The sequence below is a fragment of the Arvicola amphibius genome, chromosome 4 (genome assembly GCF_903992535.2).
Source record: "Arvicola amphibius chromosome 4, mArvAmp1.2, whole genome shotgun sequence".
NCBI lineage: Eukaryota > Metazoa > Chordata > Mammalia > Rodentia > Cricetidae > Arvicola > Arvicola amphibius.
Genome location: NC_052050.1, coordinates 74,267,868 through 74,295,626, shown reverse-complemented (window position 1 = coordinate 74,295,626; position 27,759 = coordinate 74,267,868). Strand labels below are relative to the sequence as shown.

At 47.2% G+C, this 27,759-nt stretch overlaps 1 protein-coding gene across 1 annotated transcript in view; it reads left to right on the top strand.

Moving 5' to 3' along the window:
- The window catches only part of Adam19 (ADAM metallopeptidase domain 19), an 85,236-nt gene extending 59,656 nt beyond the window's left edge, over window positions 1-25,580 (top strand). Inside the window, exons 9-23 of the mRNA XM_038326722.1 lie at window positions 61-227; window positions 1,800-1,884; window positions 3,149-3,288; window positions 5,711-5,888; window positions 7,185-7,274; window positions 10,219-10,414; window positions 13,000-13,108; window positions 14,677-14,890; window positions 15,553-15,630; window positions 15,739-15,847; window positions 17,093-17,231; window positions 17,999-18,083; window positions 18,349-18,573; window positions 22,136-22,288; window positions 23,021-25,580. Of these exons, the coding sequence (XP_038182650.1) occupies window positions 61-227; window positions 1,800-1,884; window positions 3,149-3,288; window positions 5,711-5,888; window positions 7,185-7,274; window positions 10,219-10,414; window positions 13,000-13,108; window positions 14,677-14,890; window positions 15,553-15,630; window positions 15,739-15,847; window positions 17,093-17,231; window positions 17,999-18,083; window positions 18,349-18,573; window positions 22,136-22,288; window positions 23,021-23,074 (2,022 nt within the window). The 3' untranslated portion in view covers window positions 23,075-25,580. The remainder of the gene's footprint in view (window positions 1-60; window positions 228-1,799; window positions 1,885-3,148; window positions 3,289-5,710; window positions 5,889-7,184; window positions 7,275-10,218; window positions 10,415-12,999; window positions 13,109-14,676; window positions 14,891-15,552; window positions 15,631-15,738; window positions 15,848-17,092; window positions 17,232-17,998; window positions 18,084-18,348; window positions 18,574-22,135; window positions 22,289-23,020) is intronic.
- The last annotated feature ends 2,179 nt before the right edge of the window (window positions 25,581-27,759 follow it).

Below are 27,759 nucleotides of genomic sequence, written 5' to 3'. Positions count from 1 at the left end.
CTGTGCTCTGAGCTCCTAGTCTGGGCAGTGAGAGGACTTGGCCCTTCTGTGTCTTGGCAGTTTTACCGATCCCTGAACATCCGGATTGCTCTCGTGGGCTTGGAGGTGTGGACACATGGGGATAAGTGTGAAGTTTCCGAGAACCCGTACTCTACCCTTTGGTCCTTCCTTAGCTGGAGGCGCAAGCTGCTTGCCCAGAAGAGCCACGACAATGCGCAACTCATCACGTGAGTAGGCCTTTTCTGGTGGTGGTGCATCAGCTTTGGCTGCAGAAAGGGTACTCTGCCGGCCATGGGATACGAAGTTCACCCATTCTTTTCCCAGTGGGGAGAATCAGTTGTGCAAGAGCTTCCTTGCTCCCTGGCTAATTAACCAGGCATTTTTCAGACCCAGCACACCTTACAAAAATGTCAAAAAGTCTAAGAATGATAACAGTCCTCTGACGTGTTTCCCACCTGTGTGAGAAAATGAGCTTCACCCATAATCAGCTGAGACACGTGACTCTCTACTAGGGTAGTGGATGACTCCTGGTCACAGCTGACAGCCTGCCACAAACGTTCTTCTAGTGAATCAGCTGCCCCCACCACCACCACCGCAGAGTGCAGGTCCCCAGCTCCTTCTCATGCTTCTCCAAACGTCTCAGGGCTGAGTGCCTGGGGAGGGCCAAGTGGCAGACTGCAGGACCCTCATGAGAAGGCTTGGTGGGAGGAAGCGCTGGCCAAGGACTGTGCTGAGTTTTCAACTGCGTCTGAGAGAACAGAATACAGACCCTCAAGGGGGGTTGGGATATACCATTGTTGGCCTTCCAGGGTAATTTGAAGTGGTCATACCAAAATGCCCTCCTTGAACACAGCCGAGTCAACAGTCATTCCAACCCTGATACCTTAATTTACCCTCTCTTAGCAACTGGGATTGCCAATATTTACTTGTCCCTAAAACCTGAGTGGTCACTTGAGGACCGTCCACTCACTGAGCGAGTCTTTGTTTACTGAGACATTTGGCCTGAACTTTAGAACACCTTGAATCTGTTTACAGTAGGCTTCTCCAGAACTGAGTGTTAGTTTGTGGAATAACAAGTGGGGCTTCATTCACTCTCTAGGGAATCTAGGAAGCAGACATTCATCAGCCATCCATTCATTCCTCCTTGCCTGCTCGGCTTGGGTGCAACAGAGAGAGGGATGTTAAACTGGGGGTGGGGTGGGGGAACCAAAGCTGGCTGCTGACATGTTAGGACCGTCATTGAAGAGCAGAGGCGGAAGCAGCTCAGGCCTTGCCCCAGCTGTGGTTTGTGAGGCTCCCAGGGAGATACAGCTGTTTCCTTGGCCCTCGTGTGATTTGAGGACTGAAACATCAACTCCACAGCTGCTTCCCAACGTCCCAACTTTTGACCCTATGACGCCTGCTACCGGTGTCCTGGGCCCCTGGTCACCGGTGGATGTGAACATGATTCACTAGGGCATCACGGCCTGTGCCCCACCCTTTCCCTGTACTCCTGCCTCTGACCCCTCTTTGTGAATCAGGAATGGGGCACAGCTTGTCAGGCCCTGCCTTCTTCCTTTTGGAGTCTTTGGGCACATTGTGAGGGCAAAGTGACCTTTCTTCTGTGCTACTGAGGGAGCGACTGAGAGGAAATAAGAGGTGTGGTACCCTAAAAGTTGTCCGGTTGGCTGGTTACCAGACTCGCCCCTTTGGGAATAATCTGGGAATGTCAGTGGGGTCAGTGCACAGTGGGGCAGCCTGTCCCAGGGAACAACTCTCTCGGCCCTCACCTGAATTACCTATCTTTTTCCTTCCTGCAGGGGCAGGTCCTTTCAAGGTACTACCATTGGCCTGGCCCCACTCATGGCCATGTGCTCCGTGTACCAGTCTGGAGGTGTCAGCATGGTGAGTCTCAGACCATACACTGGCACTACACATGGGGACAGTGACTCTCAAGACAGGAGGCCAGCTTTGAAAAACCAACATCAAAAAGAGCAAATGTTTCCAGTGAAGTTATTAGGGCCCAAGGATGCTAAATTTTCATTCATCCTAGATTATATTGGTTTTTAAGCAATTGTTCAAACAGACCTCTAGATCTCTCGTGTCCTATTCCACACCAGGGACTGGAGGAATGAGAGTGGGACCCGGGGAAGAGGACAGAGGCGGAAGTATTTCTAGTCCGGGTCTCAAGTCCTCGAGTATTGCGTTGTGATATGAACACCTGTCTCAAGAGTCACAGTTAGGAAATTTCTGTCTTTTGAAATTCTGACTCAGCGAGAGTAGAGGTTTGGTTTTGTTTGTTTGGCTATATAGCTGTGGCTTGCCTGGAACTCACTGGGTAGACCAGGCTGGCCTAAGTCTTGCTATCTAGCTGAAGGTGACCTTAAGTTTGGTTCTTCCTGATTTCAACTCTAGGTGCTGGGACTAAAGGCCTTCACCACCTTGCCTGGTATAAATACCCTTTTTGCTGCTTTTGTTCTCCTGGTTGTTGTTTTTTTTGAGGTGGGCCCAAACAGCCTGGGCTCAAATGGTCTTCCTGCCTCAGCCTCTCTATATGTTTGCATCCCTATAGTAGGTGCAATAGCTCTACTTATGTTATGCCACAGCTCCGTTCTTTATGTTTTTTTTTTAAGTTTTTTTTTGTTTGTTTTGATGATTAAGGTCTCACACTATGCCAGGTTGTGCATGGGGTGCTCTCAGAAAACAGTGAACCAAGTGTCGCTACTGCTCAACTCAGGGTGCTGTTCAAGGGCTGCATCAACAGGGCATTCACAGTCTGCAGCTTAAAAGAACACAGGAAGCACAGTCTTTTGAGCATGTGATTTCCTGATAGAGACAGTGACTTTAGACTTATTAATAGCAAGTTTTAGAGAGAGAGAGAGCCAGTGTGCTCAACATTAGGGCAATCAGCGGAGAGCTGTCAGGCTCAGGTAACGAAAAGGCGAAAAGGCGTTCAAGCCAGGCAGTGGCATGCACACCTTTAATCCCAGCACTCGGGAGGCAGGGGCAGGATGATCTCTGAGTTCGAGGTCAGCCTGGTCTACAGAGTGAGTGCCAGGACAGTCAGGTCTGCACAGAGAAACCCTGTCTTAAAACAAAACCAAATAGGGACCGGGCAGGCAGAGCAGGAATAAAACCCTGACCTTGAATTGAACTCTTCTCTGAACAGGACCACTCCGAGAATGCCATTGGCGTGGCTTCCACGGTGGCCCATGAGATTGGCCACAACTTTGGCATGAGCCATGATTCTGCACATTGCTGTTCTGCCAGCGCAGCCGATGGCGGGTGCATCATGGCAGCTGCCACTGGGTGAGTCAACCAGAAGGGTGATGTTGGAGGGGAAGAGTGAGGTGAGAGATACCAGGTCAGTGTGACCCAAGTAGTCCTCCTAGATGGCCCCAGTGAAAATTTTAAACTGTTGATGAAGATGTTTAGATGAAATGGGTAAATGTGTTGTGGGACACTAAGTTCCTCCAAGTAGGTTGGTGTTGGTTGATCACTAGATTGAGTTAGTTTGTTGTAGTTTTCAGTTTTCAGTAATAAAATTGGCCTCAACACATTTTTTTTGAGTGCACATGAGAGAGTATCTTGCCCAATCAGATCTTGAACTTGTGAATGTAAGCACTCTGCCCACCCCGGTCATCCAATGTCTGGGGCTTTAAGTATGTGCTACCACACTCATATGCCCAGTTCTTCAGGAAGTGTCTTAGTTAAGGTTTTCATTGCTGTGAAGAGACACCATGACCATGGCAACTCTTAAGAAACCATTTGATTGGGGTGGCTCAATTACAGTTTCAGAGGTTGAGTCCATCATCCTTATGATGGGAAGCACAGTGGTGTGCAGGTAGACCATGGAGCTGAGAGTCCTACGTCTTGCAGGCAACAGGAAGTGGACTGACAGTTACACTAAGGGAAGCTTGAGCAAAAGAGACCTCAAAGCCCGCCCCCACAGTGACACACTTCCTCCAACAAGGCCATACCTCCTAATAGTGACACTCCTTTGGGGGCCGTTTTCTTTCAAACCACCAGAGGAAGCTTCATGAGACCCTATTTTGATCAGAACCACAATGCTTGGTCCTTCCATACCATCATGGTCAGTGTTGCTGGATCCCAGGCCTCTTTGGGAACTCTTTAGTGTATAGAACAAGAGGAGAAGGCGGCAGCCACCCATTCCTCAGGGAACCCGTGAAGAATATGGGCAAGGCTACCAAGTCTTCAGCATTCTATAAACCATAGCTTCTTCTCATGTCTGTCCTCAGCATACACCATGGCGTTCTTCAGAACTCAGGCCCCTCCCCAGAAGGCATTGCAGTAGAATTCTTATTCTCTTCCTCCATTCCAAACCCCTGGGTCTGCTTATGCTTTCTAGAGAAAGGTGGTTCAATGCAGCTTTCTTGTTTGCAGCGTTAGTGTTTACTCCCCACTTCTTGGCTGCTGTGACACCAAGAGGATGATGGGGACGTGTGGGTCACAACTCCACGGGCATATTCAAATTCCTTTGAGTTCAACGTGAAGTCCACCCCTTTCTCCGCCAATCCCAATAGTGCAGTGGCTCTTAACCTTCCTAATGCTGTGACTCTTTAAATACAGTTCCTCATGTTGTGGAAACCCCTAAACATATAATTATTTTATTGCTACTTTATAATTGTAATGTTGCTACTGTTATGAATCATAATGTAAATATCTGATATTCAGGCTCTCTGATGTCTGAGCCCAAAGGGGTCACGACCTCCAGGATGAGGACTGCAGCAGTAGACAAATGGGCTGACAGTTGTATTCATTACGACTCTCATGTGTTTTTAGGTTATTCACACACTGTAGGTTAATGATGAGTAGCAAATTCCTTGGGGCATACTGTCGTACTGGAGGAAGCCTTCAGTGTTAACCTTTAATTGGTGAGAATTAAGGGCAGCCTTACTGGGGTCTCTATCCAGAGAGCCATGTGGTGACATAGCAGTTTCCCCACAGTTACAGCTCGTGTTGTGTGTGCAGTTGTGTGATTTTCCTACCCATGCCTACGATGATTTTAATTTATAAGAGGTTAAAACCATGAACTCAAACTAGGCCATTTAAAACAGTGATGATAATAGAAGTCACACTTAGGACTTGTCCATTTCTGGAAGTTTCTATGTAATATTTTCTGATCATCGTTGACTATCGGTAACCAAAACCATGGCCAGCAAAGCTGCAGATAAGGGACCTGCTACACTTTAGGTTTGTTTCCATAGCAGCAGGTGACTTGGGAGCTTTTGTACTCACTCTGGGGATGGAGAGCTCACATTTATGTATTGGCCAACGGGATTTGCTTATCTGGAGAACAGAGATTAGCCCTTTAGCCCATGAGTAAATGAAACCCATGATCTTGGGCTTTCTGGTTCTGGTTTTTGTTGTGAGAAAATAGATACCCACCTGGCATTGAGCTGGCTGGTGTTCTGTTAGGTTTCTGTATGGAAACCTATCTTAATGTACTTATTGCCCATTTCCTACTGTAGTTCCCTCATGGGAAGGAAGGATATTGCTGTTCTGTCTCTTAACTGCCTTTTTTCATTTGTAATAAGAAAAATGTAACCACATGGCATGCTTATCATTTCGTGATTCAGGATAAAAGAACTCTAAGTTTATGAATAGATGAGTGTCCAGGGGCAGAAGGCATAGGTAGGGCTTTTAATTAGGTGGAGTTAGCTTCCTGGGTGGCAGGACAGTGAGCTAATGCCCCCTTGTTCTCTGACAGGCACCCTTTCCCCAAAGTCTTCAGCTGGTGCAACAGGAGGGAACTGGACAGGTACCTGCAGTCAGGAGGCGGGATGTGCCTCTCGAACATGCCAGACACTCGGACCCTGTACGGAGGCCGGCGGTGTGGCAACGGGTACCTGGAAGATGGCGAGGAATGCGATTGTGGGGAGGAGGAGGTGAGCGTGGGGGCCATGCTAGAGAGAGGGGAGACCCTGCTTTGTTGTCAGAGCTCCAGGCCATCGGAAGGACAGCGTGCCAGATTACTTCCTAGTTGCCAGCATTTCCTACACACGGTGACTACAGACCGTTTGTGGTGGATGATCTCTCTGGCCTCTGCCGCTGTGGGCAACTGCTCAAGGCACAGAGCTCCCCAGAGGAGCCCCAGGTGGTGTCTTTGGCCCTCCAGCTGCCCTGAGTTTACTCTGGAAGCCTGAATTTACACAGCCGGATGAGCGCGTGAAGCTCACGAAGATGAGCACGCTGAGAAGCCTAAAGATGACAAGCTCGCACGGTCACGGTTTAGCCTGGAGAGGAGAAGCGTGGAAAGGGAAGCCGGGGAAGGAGAAGCAGAACTGTTATGGATGTGTCTTTCCTCCTTCAGAATGAGTGTGGAGCACACACCCCCTAGCTCTGTCATTTCTATCAGAAACATGTTTCTCTGAAAAAAAAAGAAGCAGAACTAGATTGTTTCGCCTCTGTTTTTTGAAGGATGGGAAAATGTTAACCCTTGCTTGGCAGCTGGTGAACAGTAGGTGATGTGGCTGTGATACTTGAGGTGTCAGTATGATCTCTATGTTGAGATGTTCTTTTGGTTTTTCTACATATATTTATTTTGTGTGTGCGCGCGCATGCGTGTGCACGCGTATGTAGGTCAGAGGATAACATCAGAGAGTTTCTTTCCCTTCTCCTTTCACCATGTGGAGCCTAGGGATCAAACTCAGGCTATCAGGCTTTGCGGCGAGTGTCTTCACCCACTGGGCCATCTTTTTTTTTTTATTTTTTTATTTTTATTTTTCCCCCACTGGGCCATCTTCTGGCTTTGTTTTTAAAACATAACCCTGTAACTTTCAGAGTGAAGGGACTAGTGAAATACTGGGAACCATGGACTAAAAGCAAGGATCTGCCCTGGTCCTTCAGCAGAGAGGGAGCTCTGTTAGGAACGGTGTCGATGGGAGGATTTTGCGGGCTCAGTGTGACCTCATAATTACGGGATATAATACCTACCCAGAATAGTCCCATCTACCACATAGTCCCATCTAAATTGTGGTTTCTCTAAGGATGGTGCACCTGTGTCTCTTCTCTGGCAAATACTCATTACCTTCATGAAGTCCTGCCAAATGATGTTCAAAGGAGCAGAAAACAGGGCAGGGCAGACAGGCTGGGGCTGGAGGTGGCAAGGGCTCCCCCTGCTGGACTCTGACTCTTGCCCCGCTGCTGCAGAGGCCAAAAGCTATCTGTTGTTGCCTTCCCAGGAATGTAAAAACCCTTGCTGCAATGCCTCCAACTGCACTCTGAAGGAAGGAGCTGAGTGTGCCCATGGGTCCTGCTGTCACCAGTGTAAGGTAAGTGCCCTCTCTCCCTGCCTTGGGCTAGTGGGTGATGACTCTATTTCAGCCTGCATTAAAAGGTCTAGATGCAGGGATTGGGAGGGTAGCCTGTGGTAGAATCTGTGCTGTTGGTGGTGGTGTTTCTTTGGGGGGGGGCTCTTTTGGGGGGCACCCAGCTCTCAAATAAATATACATGGAGACTTATTATTTATAAACGCCTGGCTTAGCATGGCTTGTTTCTTGCCAGCTTTTCTTCATTAATCCCATCTACCTTTTGCCTCTGAGCTTTTATCTTTCTCTATTTTCATATATCTTTTCTTTCCTTCTTATTCTATGTCTGGCCATGTGACTTGGTGGCTGGCTCCGTCTTTTCTCGTTCCTTCATCCTCTCTTCCCAGGTTTCTCCACTATTTTATTCTTTCTGCCTACCAGCTCCACCTATCCTTTCTCCTGCCTTGCTATTGGCCGTTCAGCGCTTTATTAAAGCAGTCAGGTGTTTTAGACAGGCAAAGTAACACAGCTTCACTAAGGTAAACAAATGCAACATAAAAGAATACAACACATCCTTGCATCACTGAACAAATGCTCCACAGCATAAACAAATGTAACACATCTTATATAATATCCTAGCATTGCAAGGATGGGAAAGCAGAGAGGATGTGTGTGTGTGTGTGTGTGTGTGTGTGTGTGTGTGTGTGGTATTTGGAACTGAGAATGTCCCTTCAACTAAACCTACTGTTTTTCTACCCTGGACCTCCTTGTGTTCAAATCACCCCAAGAAGTATATACATACATACATACATACATACACACGTATGTTTATGTGAGTGTATATATATATATATATATATGTTTTATATAAGATTAAGATATATCTTTTAATTTTGAAACAAGATCTCGCTAAATTATTCAGGGTGGCCTTGAACTTACTCTGGAGTCCAGGCCAGTTCTGACATCACCTCCCAGGAGGGATTGTAGGCCTCAGCCACCAGGCCCAGCTAGGCTTCATTTTTATTTGAACACATTAAAAAGAAAATCGTGATTATGATTAACATCAGTGACCATCTTGGTGGATGTCAAGCACCGGGTGGAGAATATTACACAGGTTTTCTGAGTCAAATCTTCATAGAAAGCCCGTGGAGCAAATTTTATTTCCTTCATTTTTAAGGTGAGGAAACCAGGGTCATTAGGGCATGGGCGACATAGTCAAGATTCCATCAGGGCAAGAACCCAGTTCTCCCTGACTTTGAAACCCACATTCCTAATACCCATGCAGGAAATAATTTATTACTATTAATGATCACATAGCACTGAATGAGAGAACTTTTAAAATCTAAATCCGATCACTCAAAAAGTTCCAAAATGGAAAAAAATACTAAGTTTTAGTGACAAAATCTGACCCAAATGGATATGAGACTAATTATTGTCTTTATGAAGAAATTATTTCATAAAGTAATTATTTTAATTTCACCTTAATGTTGACTATAAAGCTTATCTTAGGTCTTGCTGGGTCATATAATACACATATATAACAGCAAATATATTTATAGTTATACACATCTATTCATACAGATCTGTACATATCCATTGTTAGACATATATATATACACATAAACACACTATTAATGATATTTGAACCTTTGAGTTCTCTTATTAACCTGAAATTTGAACTCTAGAGGTGTTTCAGAATAGAGCTGCGGCCTGTCCCGCCCTCAGATTGCCGAGTGTACATTGTGTAGTTGAGTGTGTGTATGGACCGAGGCTTCTCCTCTTTGCATTGGCCTTCCTCACACAGGCCCACTAGCAGAGGGGCCTGCCTGCTTTTTCTCCTGAGAAGAGCTGCTGGGTAGCATGGTCTCCTGGGATCAAGGGAAGGGCTTTGCTCTGAGTCACAGGTGTCCTTGCCTGGCTCAGGGGGACTTGGACTTCCTCTGTTTGACCTGGCAGCCCCAGAGAGGCTGTGCTGGGTTGAGTCCTTCGAGTCTCAGATGAAGGCAAGAGAATAAGCATGAAGTGACCTTTTACCGGGCTTCCAGATGTCAGATGGAGCCTCACAAAGGCTTCCTTGACTTCCAGCCCTGCCTGTGTGAATTCGGGCACTTCACCAACCATCTGAGGTCTCAGCTGTCTGTCTGCAGACCAGCGTGAGTACTAGACACCCTGTCGGGGGAAGCCGAAGTCGAAGCTTTTAAATTGGTTTTTATTGTCTTCCCAAATGTGCTGTTGTTCGGTTCTTTAATCTGCGGAATGGGATAAGTAGCTGTATCTGTTTCACGGATATTGTGAGGTCAGATGACCTAAGTGTTTGGACAGCACTCAGCCTGACGCTTGGCCTGGCAGCGGGGATGTATTGCTGATGAAGAGTTTGGAGTCGCAAGTTTAGTGTGATGAGACATGTCTTAGTACTACAGAGGCTAAGGCAGGAGGATTGCCGTGATTTCAAGGCCAGTCTGTGCTCAATAATGAGTTTGAGGCTAGTTTCAAGAACAAAACGTGAATGCTGTAAATTGAAAATTCACACAAATGCCAGTTTTCTGTGTGTGGGTGTGTGCGTGTGCGTGTGTGCATGGGCATATGTGCACATATCAGGGCACAGATCTGCCACATACCACCAATGACACTTAGGTGAAGCTGCATAAAGGTACTATAATTGCCCAGGCATGAAATAAACTATAAATTGTTCCATACATATTATTTCTCGCCTGCTAAGACCGCTGTGAAAAGTCAGTGAGCTGCGTTTGCCTTTGTGGGTACAGTTTCGAAGGTGCTCAGTCACTGTTCATATCCGAAGGCCAATGACGGCCTGAGCTAATGAAGCCATGTGCTTAATAGGTGCTGTGATATCAAGGTAATGGAAAATTGTGATCCGCGGATGAGAGGCTAATAAGCTCTTGGCTGAAAGGGTTGTGGGACAGGGAAGAAGATATGACTGCTTTGCTCTTCTTGTTCTTCAACTCAGCTGGTGGCTCCTGGAACCCCGTGTCGCGAGCAGGTGCGGCAGTGTGACCTCCCCGAGTTCTGCACTGGCAAGTCTCCCCACTGCCCCACCAACTTCTACCAGATGGACGGCACCCCCTGTGAGGGCGGCCAGGCCTACTGCTACAATGGCATGTGCCTGACTTACCAGGAGCAGTGCCAGCAGCTTTGGGGACCTGGTAAGGACCCTGCTGGAGAGCATGTTGCCATCCGCCCACCGCTTCTGAGCCAGTCTCCCCCCTGGCCACTTAGCATGGCCAGGAACCTTGGCTTCAGAGCGTCTTCAAACACCACCTCTCATCCTCTTAGCTCAAGGGAGACATCCAGGGGCAGTCAGGTGACAGTATTCGTCCTAGTCCCTTGAGGCTTTTAGCTTTAACAGGGTATTAGATAGCAGTGCTCTCCCTTACACACACCAATGAAGTGGAAATGGAGAGTAAACGAGAATGCAAAATAACCTTAAGCTACAAAAGATGTTTAACCTCAGCCATATTGAAGGAAAATAAATTGTAGCTACCATTAAATGGAGTTTTTCATGTATCAGATCACAAAGACAGCAAGTGACATAATAATAGCAACAACTATCACAATACGGTATTGTGGAGGTAGAGATAGCAGAACTTTTTTTTTTTTTTTTTTTTTTTGGTTTTTCGAGACAGGGTTTCTCTGTGGCTTTGGAGCCTGTCCTGGAACTAGCTCTTGTAGACCAGGCTGGCCTCGAACTCAGAGATCTGCCTGCCTCTGTCTCCCGAGTGCTGGGATTAAAGGCGTGCGCCACCGCCGCCCGGCTGATAGCAGAACTTTTAATTCTCTTACTGGTCCCATTAGTTATATTAGGCTTAATTTTTTTCCACTCACCCTTTTTTTCTAAAATGTTTTTACATGGCATGGAATATATGAGGATATAAAAATAGACATATACAATAAACATTGATAATAAATCATAAGGGAATTTATTATAAAATAATCTCATTCATATATAGTTTGCCAGCACAAATTTACACTTTAATCAATGAGTGTTCTTGTTTGCTTTTTATATAAAGAATTAAATCTTGGCTAAATAGTTGATGGTACGGGTCATAGAGGGTCTTCAGCACTTCTTAGATTTGATTGACATCATGATTTTACTATTATCAGTGGTAGGAACACCAACTCACATCGATATGTGGGACAAAAATTACAGAAATAAGTCTATGGTTTTACCAGAAATTGTTCAAAATTCTGTTTTAACTCCAAATCATGATTCATTTAGTAATTTTTAGTTTTAGTTTTTGAGATATGGTCTCACTGTGTATTGATTGCCTGCTGGCCTAAAATGTACTGTGTAGTCCAGGCTGGCCTTCAGCTCTCAGAGATCCACCTGCCTATGCCTCTCAAGTGCTGGGATTAAAGGCATGCACCACACTTGGCTAGGGTTATTGTTTGATTGCTTGTTTGTTTTTTTAAGAAACTCAAGTCTGCAACTCAAGCAGCAGTTTTACAAATCAAACCATCTAACAAAATGCAAACATTAATCTGGTGCTTAACTGCTGAGGTATAATAGTAGGGAAAACATTAGGACTTTGTTTTCCTTGATTAACCCACTGCACAAGAGACAGCAAGAGAACAGTACAAACACGGCCATTCATAACATAAAGTAGCCTCACGTCTGAGCTGAGGGGTTTCAGTGCCATTCGTTGGTTGTGTGCAAAGTGTGCAAGTGTGTTGAGAACTGTAGATGCCGTGATGTCACGTGATGTAGTATGGGTGAGCTCTGCCAGAAACACCTTGGATTCATTACACATTCTGTTTTTAATTAATTTGTGGTCACATTCAGGAACTCGTTACTCTTGCCCATTTTCTGAGCCCCTCTCTCAGGATTCAGGTATGGGACTCCATCCGCCACCATTTCCAGGAGCTGGGAATTAACAGGACTTAGAAACAGCCTCCAATTGTACTTGGGAATGGGTGTGAAGATGTTTTCAAAGATGTTTATTGCACTGTTGCCAGTTGTAGCAACAGTGTCCTAGGTGCCCTGCAGTACCAGCCAATTAAAAGTAGCCCAGTTGAGTCATGTAATGAATGCCATGCTGCCAAGTTCCGTGTCCTGAATATGATCACCCCTGCAACAAACTGAGTCACAGCACAAAATGCAGAACAGAAAGAGAGAAGATGCTTCCACTGTTTGTTGTGTTCTCTCAAGAAGATGTCCCTGAATCGAATATAAGGGATGCAGAAGATAAAGAAGATAGCCGGGCAGTGGTGGTGGTACACTCCTTTAATTCCAGCACTTGGGAGGCAGAGGCAGGCAGATCTCTGTGAGTACGAGGTCAGCCTGGTCTACAAGAGCTAGTTCCAGGACAGGCCCCAAAGACAGGGTTTTCAAACCCTGTCTCAAAAACAAACAAAAAACAAAAAAAAATCCACATTTTTTTCCTAGAAAACACACAGCTAAAGATTGTTGGTTTTCTATGATACAGGAGAGAGAAAACAGGGCAAATTGTAAAGAAAAATTCCAAAGATATGGTTTAGCTCTTTAATGTTTTGGACATGGATTATTAATCTTTTGAAGACCAGAAATAGGACAGCCCTTCTTCATTAGCAAGCAAGATAAGCATGCAACTATCATAGGCACACATCTTCAATGAAGTGTTGAAACCAATCTAGAATAATTTGTCTGAAACAGTCTTGATGAATATGGAAGTGTCATATTATCCGAGGCTAGCCCTGCCGCTGGGTGCCTCTGGCAGGCTTGCTCACTGACAGGCGTTTCTTGCACACCTAGGAGCCAGGCCTGCCCTCGATCTCTGCTTTGAGCGGGTGAATGCAGCTGGAGACACCTATGGAAACTGTGGCAAGGGCTTGAATGGCAAATACAGGAAGTGCAGCCCCAGGTGAGGACCATGGGAGAAAGAGTGACCAAGTGATCCCAGCTCTGTCCTCTTCACTCCCACCTGGCTTGGTGTGGCTGGACCTCAGCTAGCTTTTAAACAAGCCAGTGAAAGCCTGTATCTGTTCTCTCTCTGTTGTTTGGCAATGCATGGTTCAGTTGGCCCTAAGGAAGTAATAAAGAAGCATGTGTAGCATTGCTTCTTAGGACAGTGAGCAAGGTTGCTTTGGTGGGGACTCTCTTAGAGCAGGGCAGGATAGCTGGACGCGGTGGCGCAGACCTTTAATCCCGGTATTCAGAGGCAGGTGTGGCCAGCTTAGTCTACAAAGCAAGTTCCAGGACACCCAGAGCTGTTACACAGAGAAACCCTGTCTCAAAAAAAGGGGGGTGGTGGTCAGGGTAGAAGATGGCCCTTTTGGACCATTTTTTGCAGAGTGCTAAGATTATGGCCTGTTCTTTGATGCATCTCTGATTCATTCATCCCAGGCACCCAATGACTCATTTTTCACCTACTCACCTTCTCACTGCCTTTGCAGATTTACCACATGCAAGATGTATATTGAGTGTCTAGAGCAGTGGTTCTCACCTTCCTAATGCTGTGGCCTTTTAATAGTTCTTCATGTTGTGGTGACCCCAACCAGAAAATTATTTTTGTTGCCACGTCATAACTGTAGCTTTGTGACTGTTGTGAGCTGAAGCGGAAATAACTGTTTTCTGATGGTTTTAGGTGACACCTGGGAAAGGGTCATCCGACCCCCAAAGGGGTCACGACCCACAGGTTGAAAAACACTGGTCTAGAGCATTATATGATAATCAGTGTAATAGTTAATGGCTTGGGGCGGTTTCCCCAAGAAGTTTTTTGGTTGAGTTCTGTAGCAGTCATCTACATGAACAGGGTGAGGGCTTATTACACTGGTGTGTAAAGAAGTGTTTTCTTTAGAGAGGTTAGAGACAAGCTGACGGTTGACGAGCCAGTAAATACAGTAAGCTGCAATTTGTAGGGACTAGAGGAAAGGGGCCATGAGAAATGAACATGGATAGAGGAAGTGGGGTGGATCCTGAGAGATTTAAAGGGGGAAGTGAGGTGGATCCTGGGAGTCTTAAAGGGGAAGTGGGGTGGATCCTGAGAGATTTAAAGGCATTGCTGGAAGAGTTTGGTCTCCTCCCATGGACACAGCAGTCAGGGGCCTTGGTGTCTGGCAGGTCAGGCTAGAAAGGAGGTGGTAACATGAGTCAGGGAAACTATGTAGGAGGGATGATTGACAGGGAGGGAAATGCTCAACCCTAGGAGCAAAGAAGTCAGAGGGAGACCCAGCTCCTCGCTGGAGTGTCTGGGTGGGTGGTTGTGTGATGAGCGTAGGTGACAGCCATGACTCATGCCATGCAGTTATCCTTGAAGCTAGGGCATCTCAAGTTCAGCTCTTGGCCTCGGTCTGAGAGACAAGGAGCCTGCCCCCTCTCTTGGTCTTCTCGGGTCTCTAAGCTGGTCCTTTGCCCTACTCCACCTAACGCTGAAGCTCTGCATCCCCAGGTCCTCCCCAGTCTTTGATACTGTCTTCTCTCCCGGCCTAGGGATGCCAAGTGTGGGAAGATCCAGTGTCAGAGCACTCAGGCCCGGCCCCTGGAATCCAATGCCGTATCGATTGACACCACCATCACCTTGAATGGGAGGCGGATCCACTGTCGGGGCACCCATGTCTACCGGGGTCCTGAGGAGGAGGAAGGGGAAGGTGACATGCTGGACCCAGGCCTGGTGATGACTGGGACCAAGTGTGGTCACAACCATGTGAGTCCCTGCCCCAGCCTCCCTCAGAAACCGAGATAGAGACAGAAATTGAGAAGTGTGGGCTTTGGAGGAAGGCACTCGGCTCCCAGAGTAATGGCATCCCACCTACAGGAGCCCATCTGGAGGCGCCCACCATAGACTATAGATTAGGCATGTAAATGAACTCATCACTGTCTTCTGTATCATTAGCCATCACATGAAGCAGAAGTAGTCTAAGGGCCAGGGAAACCAAGGAAAATAATGCCTCCCAGCTCCCATATGTAATTGTGTGAAGTTATAAAAACAAAGGAACCCCACGGTACGATGCCCAGCACAGAGTAAGCTTCTGCCACAATTATTATTTTCAGGCATAAGGCTAAAATTAGTACACATTCATTTTTGGATAGCAGATAATCAAGATAATACCAGACTGTAAACATGTCCTGATTGTTGAATGTAACATTTTTAGCAGTGTTTGCTGTCTTCCCCAATCACAAAGGTGATAGCAGAATTCAGTTACGTGCTGTCCTGGCTTTTGAGGCTCATTGTGTTTATCACTATAATATAACAGTCGAAGAGTTACCCTTTGGGCGTTTCCATTCATCCCTAGTATAAAACTCCCACTTTCCAAGCCTTCCCCATATCCCTGTGGCTCTACTGATGACTGTTCTCCCTTTCTGCAGATTTGCTTCGAAGGACAGTGCAGGAACACCTCCTTCTTTGAGACTGAAGGCTGTGGGAAAAAGTGCAATGGTCACGGGGTATGTGTGCAGAAGCCTGGGTTCCTGGGTGCTGGTGTCACAGGGGTGTGTCCTGTGGGAGGTCACCGCTCTCCTGGGTACTGAACCGTCTGTGGCCCCTCACTCTAGGTCTGCAACAACAACAAGAATTGTCACTGCTTCGCTGGCTGGGCTCCACCGTTCTGTAACACCCCAGGAGATGGCGGTAGCATTGACAGTGGTCCTTTGCCCCCCAAGAGTAAGTGAGAGCAATGGAGACCATGGGGATGGGTGGTTGATGGTCAGGAGCCACCAACCTATTGACATTGCAATATGGCATTGTTATCTACAGTTGTGTTGGGCTGGAGTCATAGGTATAGTGGAATACATGGGGCCTGTGGGCCATAGGCTGGATTTGCTTGTTGCAGAGTCCAAGTTAAGTTGGCTTCACCCTCTTGATTCTCCAGGGAGGAGCCAAGAAAAAGAGGCTGAGTCGGAGGAAGTCAGTTGCTCCTGCATGGCTTGGGCTTAGCTGCCTTTCTGTCCTTTTACAGCTAGGAGGGGAAGAGAGATCAAGAGAGACTCTAGGTCATTGGATAGTCACATGTATTTGCCTGACTAACTAGTAATTAGTCCTTTTAGGGGCATTTGAAAGAATTACAGTCCTGGAGTGCATTGTATTAGGTTATTCTGCCTTTTACTAAACAAAGGCCAAGAAATGGGAAAGCAGAGAAGTTTTAAGTTTTATAGTTCTTAGGGGAAGTCTGGGGGCCTCTATTCCTGTGGCTTCTAAACTTGGTCTTCAAATAATTGCGAAAGAAATTAAAAAAAAATACAAGGCTAAAACCTGGGTGTGGTAGTTTCTGCCTGTAATCTCAGCACTCCAGAGGTTGAGGCAGGAGAATTGCTACAATTGTGAAGCCAATCTGTGTTGCACAGTGAGTCCTAGGATACACAGTGAGACCCTGTCTTAAAAAACAAATACGATAACATGTAAAATAGAGTAAAGTGCAGCTTTATTGACCTAAGTGTACTTTGTGTACTTAAACTTAATTCATGTAAATGTAATTTGTGGAACTGTTGAGGTGGCTTTGGAACAGACTGTAAGGTTGAGGGTTGAGGGTGAGAGTTCTAATCCCAAAGTGTCTGAGCCAGTATTTTCTGGTCACTGGCCTGTATCCAGGAAGATTGTGATGCAGGCTGACTTTATGAAAATCTATTAACTGGAGGCTAATGACAAATGACAGAGTCGGAACTGCTTTGGAGAGTTTCTCTGCCATTGAAAGAAATGACTATGGAGTTTTTTTTTTTTTTTTTAATAAAAGCCAGTGGGCTTGACTCTTCAAACTAATATTAGTGCCCCAATACAATAGTATATGATGTATATGTGTTTAAGTTGCACAAATGAAATGGAAATCAAATATCTGAGGAAGAATCGAGACTGTATAGTTTTACCATAGCCAGGATAGCCTCTAATCCTCTGGCTTGTGTTCTCTTCTGGCAGGTGTGGGCCCCGTGATAGCCGGGGTGTTTTCAGCCTTCTTCATGCTGGCTGTCCTCGTATTGTTATGCCACTGCTATAGACAGAGCCACAAACTGGGCAAGCCCTCGGCCCTCCCTTTCAAGCTACGGCAGCAGTTCAGGTGGGATGGGCGTTATGCCCACAAGGACTTGAGGGTCCTTTCTAGACCACAGAACCCTTGTGGAAGAGTTGGTGGGTTGGTGGTGATGGGTCTAATTCTGGGGAGATGAATGCAGGGGACATGCCACCTTCATCCCTTCTATCCTGCTCTGTCACCATGGCAGACATTGTTAGTAATGGTTGTAAGTGATTTCTACTGAGTGTGGCCATCACTTGTGGATTCTTCTCAATAGAAAGTACCCAGCCCATTCAAATTGGGGTATCATAAAATCTCCTTGCCTTCCTCCACCTGGTTAATTTGTACCTCATTTTTTAAAGAGCAACAAACTGATGGTGAGAGAAGGGATGGCAAGCTAAAGGCAGTCACAGGGACAGCTAGACATTAACCTGAGAAGACAAATGATTAACTCATTTAGATATTGATGGAACATATTCTCAAGAGTCCTGTTAAATGTCCTTTGCTGGAAGGGATTTTTATTTCCTGTCCTGACACCTTCTGGGTCCATGCCTGGGGGTGGGGTTCAGTAATGACCAATGAATTTCTGTCTCCTTACTGGGGAGTGGGGGCAAGGCTGATCCCTTCCTTGGGTTTATCCTCTGGTCACCTGTATACCTATTTAATATTTAGGAGACAGGTTTGAGAGGGTCATCCTACTCTCTCCAGAGGAGGGTTCATTAGGTTTGTCAGTTGGCCTGGGCCAGAGGAGTACAGTCCACACACAGCTCTGACCGTCTCCCTCCTCCCTGTTCCCCCTTCTCTGTTTTCAGTTGTCCCTTCAGAGTGTCTCAGAGTGGTGGAACTGGCCATGCCAACCCAACTTTCAAGTTGCAGACGCCCCAGGGCAAACGAAAGGTAAAGGCTTTGCACCACTGAGCTTGATTGCTTTCCTTTGATCTCTGTCAGTCTTTCTAAGAGTTCACGGGTCTCCATGGGATTGGTAATAAAAGTCATTTTATTGGTCTGAAAGACACATTAGTTGGTTCTGAAGTCTGCAGTCTGATGGGCTGAATAGGTTAGCGTGTCTGTCCTGCCTTTAAATGAGACTCTGGTCACCTCATTGAAGCACACGCATAGAGAGGCTGCCTCATCTCACCTGTCCCTTGTCTCCTCCATACAGGTGGCCAACACCCCTGAAACTCTCCGAAAGCCATCCCATCCTCCTCCCCGGCCCCCTCCAGACTACTTGAGTGTTGAATCCTCACCTGTACCATTGCCAGTACACCTGAACCAGGCTGCCAGGAGCTCCCCAGAAACTAGGGCTCAGGTAGAAAGAAAGGAGTCCATCAGGAGGCCTCCCCCAAGCCGGCCCATGCCCCCTGCACCTAACTGCCTCCTGTCCCAGGTAAGTGGGTTCTCAGCAACCCTGGACTGGGGACATTGCCCATAGCAGGGCGCCTGCATTGAGGGACACTGGAACCTGGGGTGATGTACTGGTTGGATTTGATCATCTTTCCTTTGTACTGGTGAATCAGATGGATTTCAGAAGTTCAGCAGTAAGAGGAAGAAGTTTCTTCCTTGCACAGTCCCTAAACCACATGATGCCTTTTTTCCTATTTGATTTCCACCCACTTTGTATCTCAAATTAGCTTCTTTCAGTTCCCTGAGTTCTTGTACCCTCCAGATCATCGCAGATGCTGCTTTAACTCATATGTACCCACATCCCTTTGCTTGGCCAGCTCCTATTCATCCTCAGTTGTGACCGTAGATAACACTCCTCCTGAGGGGGCTTCTCTTACCTTGTAAGGCTGAGCTTAGTGCCCTGTACCTCTCATCATACCCATCCCTGCAAAATGTACCCACCAGTTAGCTCCCATTCATCAAGGAGTCTCACTAAAGGGTGCACCCTGATGCCTTGCTTATCTGAGTGGGGGGGGGGTCTCTGGAAGGTGGCAGGTCTAGACAGAGCCCCTCCTCTGTAGCTGGTACTCACAACTTGGAGCCCTCACCCAGTGGCTTGTTTGCTTAGCAGGTCTACTCTGGTCTAAGTGCCCCAGTGGAGACATGGGTATTTCTTGGGCAGTGGCCCAGCATGGTGGCTTCTAGAACTGTCTGTGTGTTTGGTGTTAGGGCATTCCTTTCTTTTGACATGGTCCAAAGGCATCCTCAGGGCCTGGGCTTCTCTGATCACAGAAACCACAGGGGCAGTGAGGATTTGGTATGGTCCCTAGGGCATGCATGGTTCTATGAGGGTTTTGTATGGTCCCTAGGGCATGGGACAGTGAGGGTTTTGTATGGTCCCTAGGGCATGGGACAGTGAGGGTTTGGTATGGTTCCTAGGGCATGGTTCCATGAGGGTTTTGTATGGTCCCCTATGGCATGGGGCGGTGAGACTTTGGCAGAGCTGAGGGTGTCAGGTTGGGTTCTGTGCTGTGAAGCTGTTGCTCCTAAGTTCCTGTAGGGGAAGGGGCAGGGATGTGATCTACAGATCCATGCAGGGGAGAGATTGACTTGATGCATCTCAAACTGAGCACACCCAGACTCAGGCCTACCTAATCATTTTAAACATGACTCCGTGACATCGACATATGCATACCCCTAAATGGGCCTGCTCTGATTATTATTTGTAAATTATGACCTTAAACTGAGTGTGCTCAGGGATGTCCACCTTATGAATGCGAATGGACTCTTTGGATAAAGTTGCCTTACTGCCTGTGGAGGGGACATAGTTTAGCGAATCCTTAACGTGCTCTCCTCGCTTGCAGCAGGTTATTGGCCTCTGCTCTGTTAAGTCTGGGCTCTGCTTATTCATTCACCAAGAATCAGGTTATGGCATCAGACTGACTGCTTTGGGAGGCCCAGTGCTGGGAGACCCAGGGCAGACCTTCTGATAAGGCTCCTGTGCAGATAACAACCACCAAGGGGTCACTTGGCAGTTTTCCCAACTGGGTCCTGACACCCACACCCCACTGTCTTTCCCTGGAAGGCCTGAGCTCTCTGGCACAGTCTAGGTTCCCTCAGAAAGCGTAGAGCTGAAGTGTGTGACTTTTTGGTCTCAGACATTTTTGACTTCTCTAGCTTCAGTTTTTTTCACCGAGAAGTCATTCTTGTGCTGAAACCAACTCTGCAATGTGTCTGCTTCCTGTACACCTACCCCATGCCTAGTTTGGAGTTCACTAGCGCCCCTCATAGGCAAGCTAATGAACTGGCTTTTCTCAAATCTCATCAACTTGGGGGCAGGCTATAGTTGCCCCTTAAAGTATTTGAATAGTAGGGTTGAAGAGGTGGCTTGTGGTTAAGAGCACTTGCTGCTCTTGTAGAGGACCTGAGTTCAGTTCCCAGCACCCACATCTGTGAGTTCCAAGGGATCTTATGGATTTTATGGGCACCTGAATACACAGGGAATAAGCTCATACATGGACATAATCAAAAATAGTACAAATATCCAGGTATGGTGGTGCACACCTTTAATTCCAGCACTTGGAAGGCCAAGACAGGTGGATTGCTGTGAGTTTGAGGCCAACCTGATCTACACAGTGAGTTACAGGACAGCCGGGGCTGTGTAGAAAGATCCTGACTCAAAACAACAACAACAATGATAATAATTATTTATAGTTAAAAAATTTGAGTAGCACAGATATTTGTATCTATTTTAGGACATTTGAATATCTCACTCATTTATGTACTTGTTGAGTTGAGGGCTTCCTGTGTATCAACTGCCCAGAAAGCCTGCAACAGCTCTATGAACTAGATAGAAAATGTGCCCCCCGCCCCGCCTGCATTTTAGTCCTGGTCAGAGGTGGCTAGAGAGAGAAAGTAAAAGCCTGACAAATGATTTGGGTTGGTAGGGATAAATGCTATAAAAAAGAAAGAAATGGAGTAAAATAAAATGACTTGGAGTACCACATGCTAGATAGAGATATGGTTAGGTAATAATAAGGGAAATTTTGCCATATTGAGAAGCTGAAAAATAATCATCATGCCATGTATAGACAAAAGAAAAAATAATCCAAACAAGGTAGCAACAGTAAAAACCATGGTTTCTTCAAGTTTTAATTTGTCCAGGTACTGATTGTGGGGTGGGTGTGTGCACATGCTTCTCCCCCCCCCCCCACACACACACCATTCTTTCTGTTTTCCTGGACCACACCCACCCACTGAGATCCCATCCCAGGGTATCCCTCTGTTGTCAGTTTGCTTGGGCCCCTTCCTGGCTGGCTGCTGTTTACTTCTGTTGGCCTTAGACAGGGACCGTGGTAGTCTGTTTTGTATACACTCCTCTGCTGGGCCCATTTCAGCTTCTCTAGCAGCTGACTGTCCTTGTTAGCCCACACCTACCTGATTTGTTCTTTGTGCCTGCTGGAGCCCATGTCCCTGGATACTTTTACATTTTTTTCTCTCACTGCGGAAACTTCAGAAGTTTCTAGGTTCTCTGGTGTTAGAAACAGGACAGGGCACATTTCTTGCAGACCAGCCTGGTGCACCTGTGCAAACAGTCTCTAACATGGCCAACAGGAAGTGTCACACTGGAAACGACCATTTCCATTTATTTATTTATTTATTTGTACATTTATTTAATTAGTTATTTTAGTTTTGAGATAGGCTCTCACTAGATAGCCCTGGCAAGCCCGGAACTTACTATGTCGAGTAGGCTGGCCTTGAATTCACAGAAATCCACCTGCTTCTACCTCCTGAGTGTTGGACTTAAAAGTGTACACACCATGCCATACCCCATCTCTAAATTTAATAGATATAGCCAACTTGTTTTTCAGAAAGTTCTTATTTTGTCCTTAGTATGTAAATATATTATTCCCACCCCACACTTACACACACACACACACCCCACACAAAGTTCTTTTAAAAATGAGACCATCTAGGATGTAAGTTACTTGGTTTTGATTCATAAAATGTTAGGCATATTTTCTTTTGAAAGGAGCCCCTCAAATGAGACTTCTTACTTCCTCTAGGACTTCTCTAGGCCTCGGCCGCCCCAGAAGGCACTCCCAGCAAACCCTGTGCCAGGCCACAGGACGGTTCCCAGGCCAGGAGGTGGCTCCCTGCTGCAGCCACCCACTGCCGGTCCTCAGCCGCCCCGGCCTCCCACAATATCTGTTCCAAAGGTGAGTCCCCAGGAGGACCCAGAAATAGCAGTGGGAAACGTGTGTGACCTAGAAAGCAGTTTGCTCTCATCATCCTGGCTGAGCTTCTAGAACAGAAGCAGGAACAAGGCCTTGCTTGGAGGACTATTTGACTGTACCTTACACGAGCAAAGTATGATTTGCCTTCCTTTGAGAAGCCTGAGTCCTGGTGGCTTCCAGCTACCTTGGCACCTGAACAGCTAGGCCACCTTGAGCCCTTGTCTAGATAATCAGACTTAAGATGTGCCAGTAAAGTGGTTCACCAGGAAAGATAATTTTTTAAAAAGTCTAGGAAACAGCAGGGACCAGCTCCATGACATTGCTATGAAATTCAAAACCATTAATTTATATAAGCCTGTCCACTTAGCTCCCTTTCCTTAATGCTTCTCTCTGGCTGCTCCGTTCTTAGCTTAGTCTGGGGAGTTGGGTCAGAAGGAATAAGGCAAGGAGGCTGTTTTCCATCCCTGTGTTCCCATGAATCATTGAGAAACTTGTACTGAAGTCTGACGAAAGAGAGGAGGGGGCGACTTTTAGCTTTGGGGCGGCACACAATATGCTCTATCGGTGAGGGCTGTTGGTCCAGGAAAGCAGCCACAGGGACAGACTTCTGAAGATCGTGCTTCTGTTCTCAACTGTCAAGAGCAGGAGGGTAGTTGCCCCTAGTCCCACTGGCCAGCACTGAGGTCACATCTTTCCCTTCCTCTTTCTTTCCAGCTTCCTGAGTACAGATCACAGAGGGCTGGAGCGACAACTAGCTCCAAGATCTAGAAGTTTCTCGTTTCCCTTGAAGACTCTGGATGCCATGGAAGATCCAGAAGAAAGAAGTCTGCTCGGCCACCTTGAAGCTTCTCCAGCCTTCTGGAGTCCCCTCATCTCCAGAGCCTCCCTTCTCGCCCCCAGTGCCTCCTGTTTCCTCTGAGGCCCAGAGGGACTATCTGATGGCTTCTAAGTATTGTCCTGTGCAATATACAGCCCTGGCGGGAAAGGAAGGCTGATGGAAGAAGATGGGGAAGATTCTCCCTCAGCCCCCTAGCCAAGAGCTACCAATGATGGTCAGGGAAGGTCTCAAGCTGGAGATTCCTCCTTCTGTGCCCAGCTTGGAGAAGGAATCCACCCTGGTCCCATGCTGGCAAGTACACAGGAGAACCTCTGTTGATTGGCCTTTCCTCTGGGATCCCAGGTTACAGAGAGGCTGGGCCTTGCCGGTCTCTTAGCTTTCAGGGACTGAGGAAGCCGCTGCTGCATCCCTGCCCCAGGGCTTGGTCAAGGTGCCTGTTCCTGATCAAATGGCTGCATGTGACAAGCCATGCTCCCCTGCCGCTCCTCACATTCCCGTTCCCATATTTACATGGGTCACTCTCTGACTCAGACAGGTACTATTTGTAGGCAGCGTAGACAGCAGTGGGGAGTGGTCAGCCTGTGTCCCCTCTGAGCCGTGATGCCAAAGGTTGTTAGGACTCTCAGAATTCCCAGTTGCCCGTCCCCATTGTTTCGTGTGTCCCCTCCTCCTCTTCCAACCTCCCCATCCTATGGTGCTTTGGTGGTGAAACCACAGCAACCCTGACTTGCTGGTGACCATATGCTTATGACCGACAAATCAGGATCCTGCCTCACGGGGTAGGCCACTGGACTTTCCTGCACTGGATCTCAAGAGCGTTGAGCTGAGTGGGCTTGGGTGAAAGAGAAAGGGGAGAAAGAAAGAGAGAGAGAGAGAGAACATGCCAGCTCTGCATGTAATTGTGGTTTTTGGCCTCAAGTAGGAAAAGGGTCCTCCCTTTATTTCTGACCTATATCCTAGGTGATATTCTCCGTGGTAGCCACAGGTATACTGAGGGGACAGGCATGTTTGAAACCCCAGTTATTAGGAAAGTATACACGGGGGCACCGGCCCCTCCCTAGTGGTCAGCTCTGAGGTGGGTCTGTTGACTCTAAAGAGATAGCTGATCTCTTTGGGAGCTGCCAGCAGCCACAGTAAACCAGATCTGGGCAGGGGCCCCCCAACCCTCTTCAGTCAGGGTCTTATCACGCACTCCCATCGGTTCTCTCCTGGTTACTGCCTATATGTGATCCTCATGAAAAGTGCTCAGGAGGGTGTCTTGGTGCTCTGCTAGTTCCTCCATATTTGCCGGGCCTGGCCTCTGAGAGGTCATCTTCCATCACCCCAAAAGGTGCTGGGATAGCACTCCAGAAGGTCCTCTAGGGGCCTTCCCGCCACCACAGCGAGCAGTTGCTAGCTCTTAGAAACCTCCCTGAGGAGGAGACAAGCTTCTGACTCACATTTATATAAGGCTTCCTTATAGCTCTTCAGAGAGGAAACTCTGGACTCGAGCTCTTGGGATTGTAGGCAGGTGGGAGATGTGGGGTCATGGCTGAGGGTAGAAAGATCTCAGGAAAACACCATTCTCCTCAGGGTGACCATGCAGTTCACACTCTGACTCCCTGAGCCATGATGCAGAAGGTCGCACCGACTTAGGTCCATTTCCTACCCTCTGGCAGCTTTCCTTTCACGTGCTACGCCAAATGCCCAGTGACTACAGCTTGGGTCCTAAAATCACCCTGCCGCTCACCACGAAGTTAGAAACACCACTTCCCTTAAACCTGACCCCGTACCTTCTAGACGTTCTTGTGGGCTGTGTGGCCTTTCTCCCTCAGCTCAGGAGGCAGGTTGCCCTGAGGGACAGTGCCACAGCAACAGCATGAGCCTTCCGAGCGTCAAGCCTTCGGTCCTTTGAACCATACCAGAAAAAGACCCATTTCCTTGCTTTTTGGTAATTGTTTTTTTTTTCCTTTGCCATTTCCATTGCTCTGATGCCACCTCCATTCCATAAAATTATACTGTGAACAGGAAGATGGCAGAAACTTTTTTAATTTGGTAGAGGTGCTGGCAGCTACTCTGTTTACAACTTCATGCCCACCTCTGTTATCCAAAGGTTAGGAAGGCTGCCACAGGTAGGGGCCCCTTCCTTTCCTTCTGTACCATGAAATGTCCCATACAGATACATCTAGACTTCAGTGTCTGTCCCAAAGGGTTGTTTGCCACTTAGGAGAGGAAAGAGACTATTAGCACAGGGAGAGGAGGGGATGATTGCGAGAGAACACTTCTGTAAACCCTACCCCAAGTCTGGACATCCAAGGCTGAAAATAAACATGTTCTTGTGCATAGAAAGTGAAGTTTAGGCCGGGCGGTGGTGGCACACGCCTTTAATCCCAGCACTTGGGAGGCAGAGGCAGGTGGATCTCTGTGAGTTTGAGGCCAACCTGGTCTACAAGAGCTAGTTCCAGGACAAACACCAAAAACTACAGAGAAACCCTGTCTCAAAAAAAAAGAAGAAGGAAAGAAAAGAAAAAGAAAAAAGAAAAGAAAGAAAGTGAAATTTAAAAATGTTTGAAATGTATGCCCTGGCAATGCTGAGGCGTGCGTGGGCAGCCCGTATATGGCGGTTCTGTTGAACTTGTCCATATTGGGTTTCATAGCCTAAGTTGATGAGGACGACTGACCAGGTCTCATCCTCCATAGAAATAGCTGTTCCATGTCCAGCCGCTATAGAGACGTTAGCGGACACTGGGGTAGGTCAAAGCCAAGGCTCTGATGGGCCACGGGAAGTTCAGTTTGTAGCTGGGTATGATGGCACATGCCTTTAGCTACACAGAGAAACCCTGCCTCCAAAACCAAAATTGTATATATATATATATATATATATATATATATATATATATATACATATATATATATATATATGACAGGATCTCATATATCCCAGGTTGGCCTTCAACTCACTGAAAAGCCAAGGACGACCTTGGAATTCCTGAGTGCTAAGGCTACAGGTGTGTGCCACCACACTTGGTTATGGAGTCCTGGGTTCAAACCCAGTTCCAAATTCGAGCACATTTAGGCAAACACTCTACCAATCTACCCATCCCAGCCTGTAAGTGTTCTGAGAAGCTAAATTAGCTGTCTGCCAACTATAGAGCCCTAAAGCCATTTTTGACCTATAAACATCAGGTCCCTAATGCCTTCCAAATTACAACTTTCTTCTTGCTTTCTGTTCCTTTAGCCTTGATGACTTCCACCTGTAAGAGGAAACCCCCTTTGTGACCCTTCCCCCGAGGCATGTAGATGTTAAGGTCTGAACGTCCTCCGCCATGCAACAGTCCCGTCACTCCGCAGTAAGCCTTTGCCACAGTAACTCCCCTGGGTTCAGTTAATGTGCTCATTTGATAAAGCGGGAATGAGACTCGTATTCTTAAAATTGGAGGCACGCTCTAGAGCTGGTCGTTTTGTCACGTGCTTGTAGTGACAGCCCCCAAAGGACTCCACACACAGGTCAGGGAACACCAACTGGAAAGGTGCCCCTTCCCTAGGGACGCCTACTAGAGGTTCTAGAGACTCCAGGCCCAATACCCGAATCATGCTCCCAGGTCCTCTTGTACGACTGTGTGTACGCCTGCATCTGGGACACAGGGCAAATGTGAATTTTCTTTTTTATTTGGGAGATTGTTCACAGGAAGTAGTCCTCTCCTCTCTTGTCCTCCTATTGATTGTTTACAATATTTGTACATCTATGCAAAATACTTGAATGGGCCATGGTGCCTTGTTTTGTTATTTTTTTTTTGTTTTTGTTTTATTTTTCTCCTTGTTTGTATTTAATTAAAACAAATTGTCATTGGGAAATGCTATCTGTTTGGTCAGCTCTTGTGTGTGTGTGTGTGTGTGTGTGTGTGTGTGTGTGTGTGTGTGTGTGTGGTTTCACTGTCCCACTGCGTAGACCATTTACAACATGTGGCGTGTACCTCTCAGAGAGAGAGGGTCCCTAGAGACGGCCAGTTTCCCCGCAAGGCCATGACCTGAGCCATAATGAAGCCCCAGGTTTTCCCATGGCCAGCAGAGAGGGGTGCCTGCTGTTCCTGTGCAGAAGATGGTCTGGCTTCATTAGATCTTGGGTTATCAAGGGCTTTAATGATCTTGAGATTCTAGTATGTTCTTTAGAGGGGGGCTGAGATGCTATGCTACCATCTCTCCTTACTAAGGGGTGTGTTCTAGTGAAGGTGAGAGACTTGCTGAGGGTCTCTTGGGCTGCAGGGGCAGGTGCAGGAGAGCCAGGCTGTGCAGGGTAGATTCCCTGGGCCTGTGTGAAAACAGTATAAACTGCTGGTGCCCCCCCCCCCGCCCCATCATACCCTCTTATGCACAACCTCAGTTCTGAGGTTTTCTAAGACTAATAACCACAGGAGGAAGGAATATTCACTGAGGGATTAGCCCATGCAGGACTCTTGACACTGTTTTTCTTCACGGCGGGGGCGGGGGGGGGGGGGTTGGGGGTGGGATTGTGGTGATCTGAATGAAAGTGACTCCCATAGGCACAGGGCATCGGAAGTGTGGCCTTATTGGAGGAAGTGTGTCACTGGGCAGGCTTTAAGGTTGCAGCCCCAGTGGCTCACTCTCTTCCTGCTGC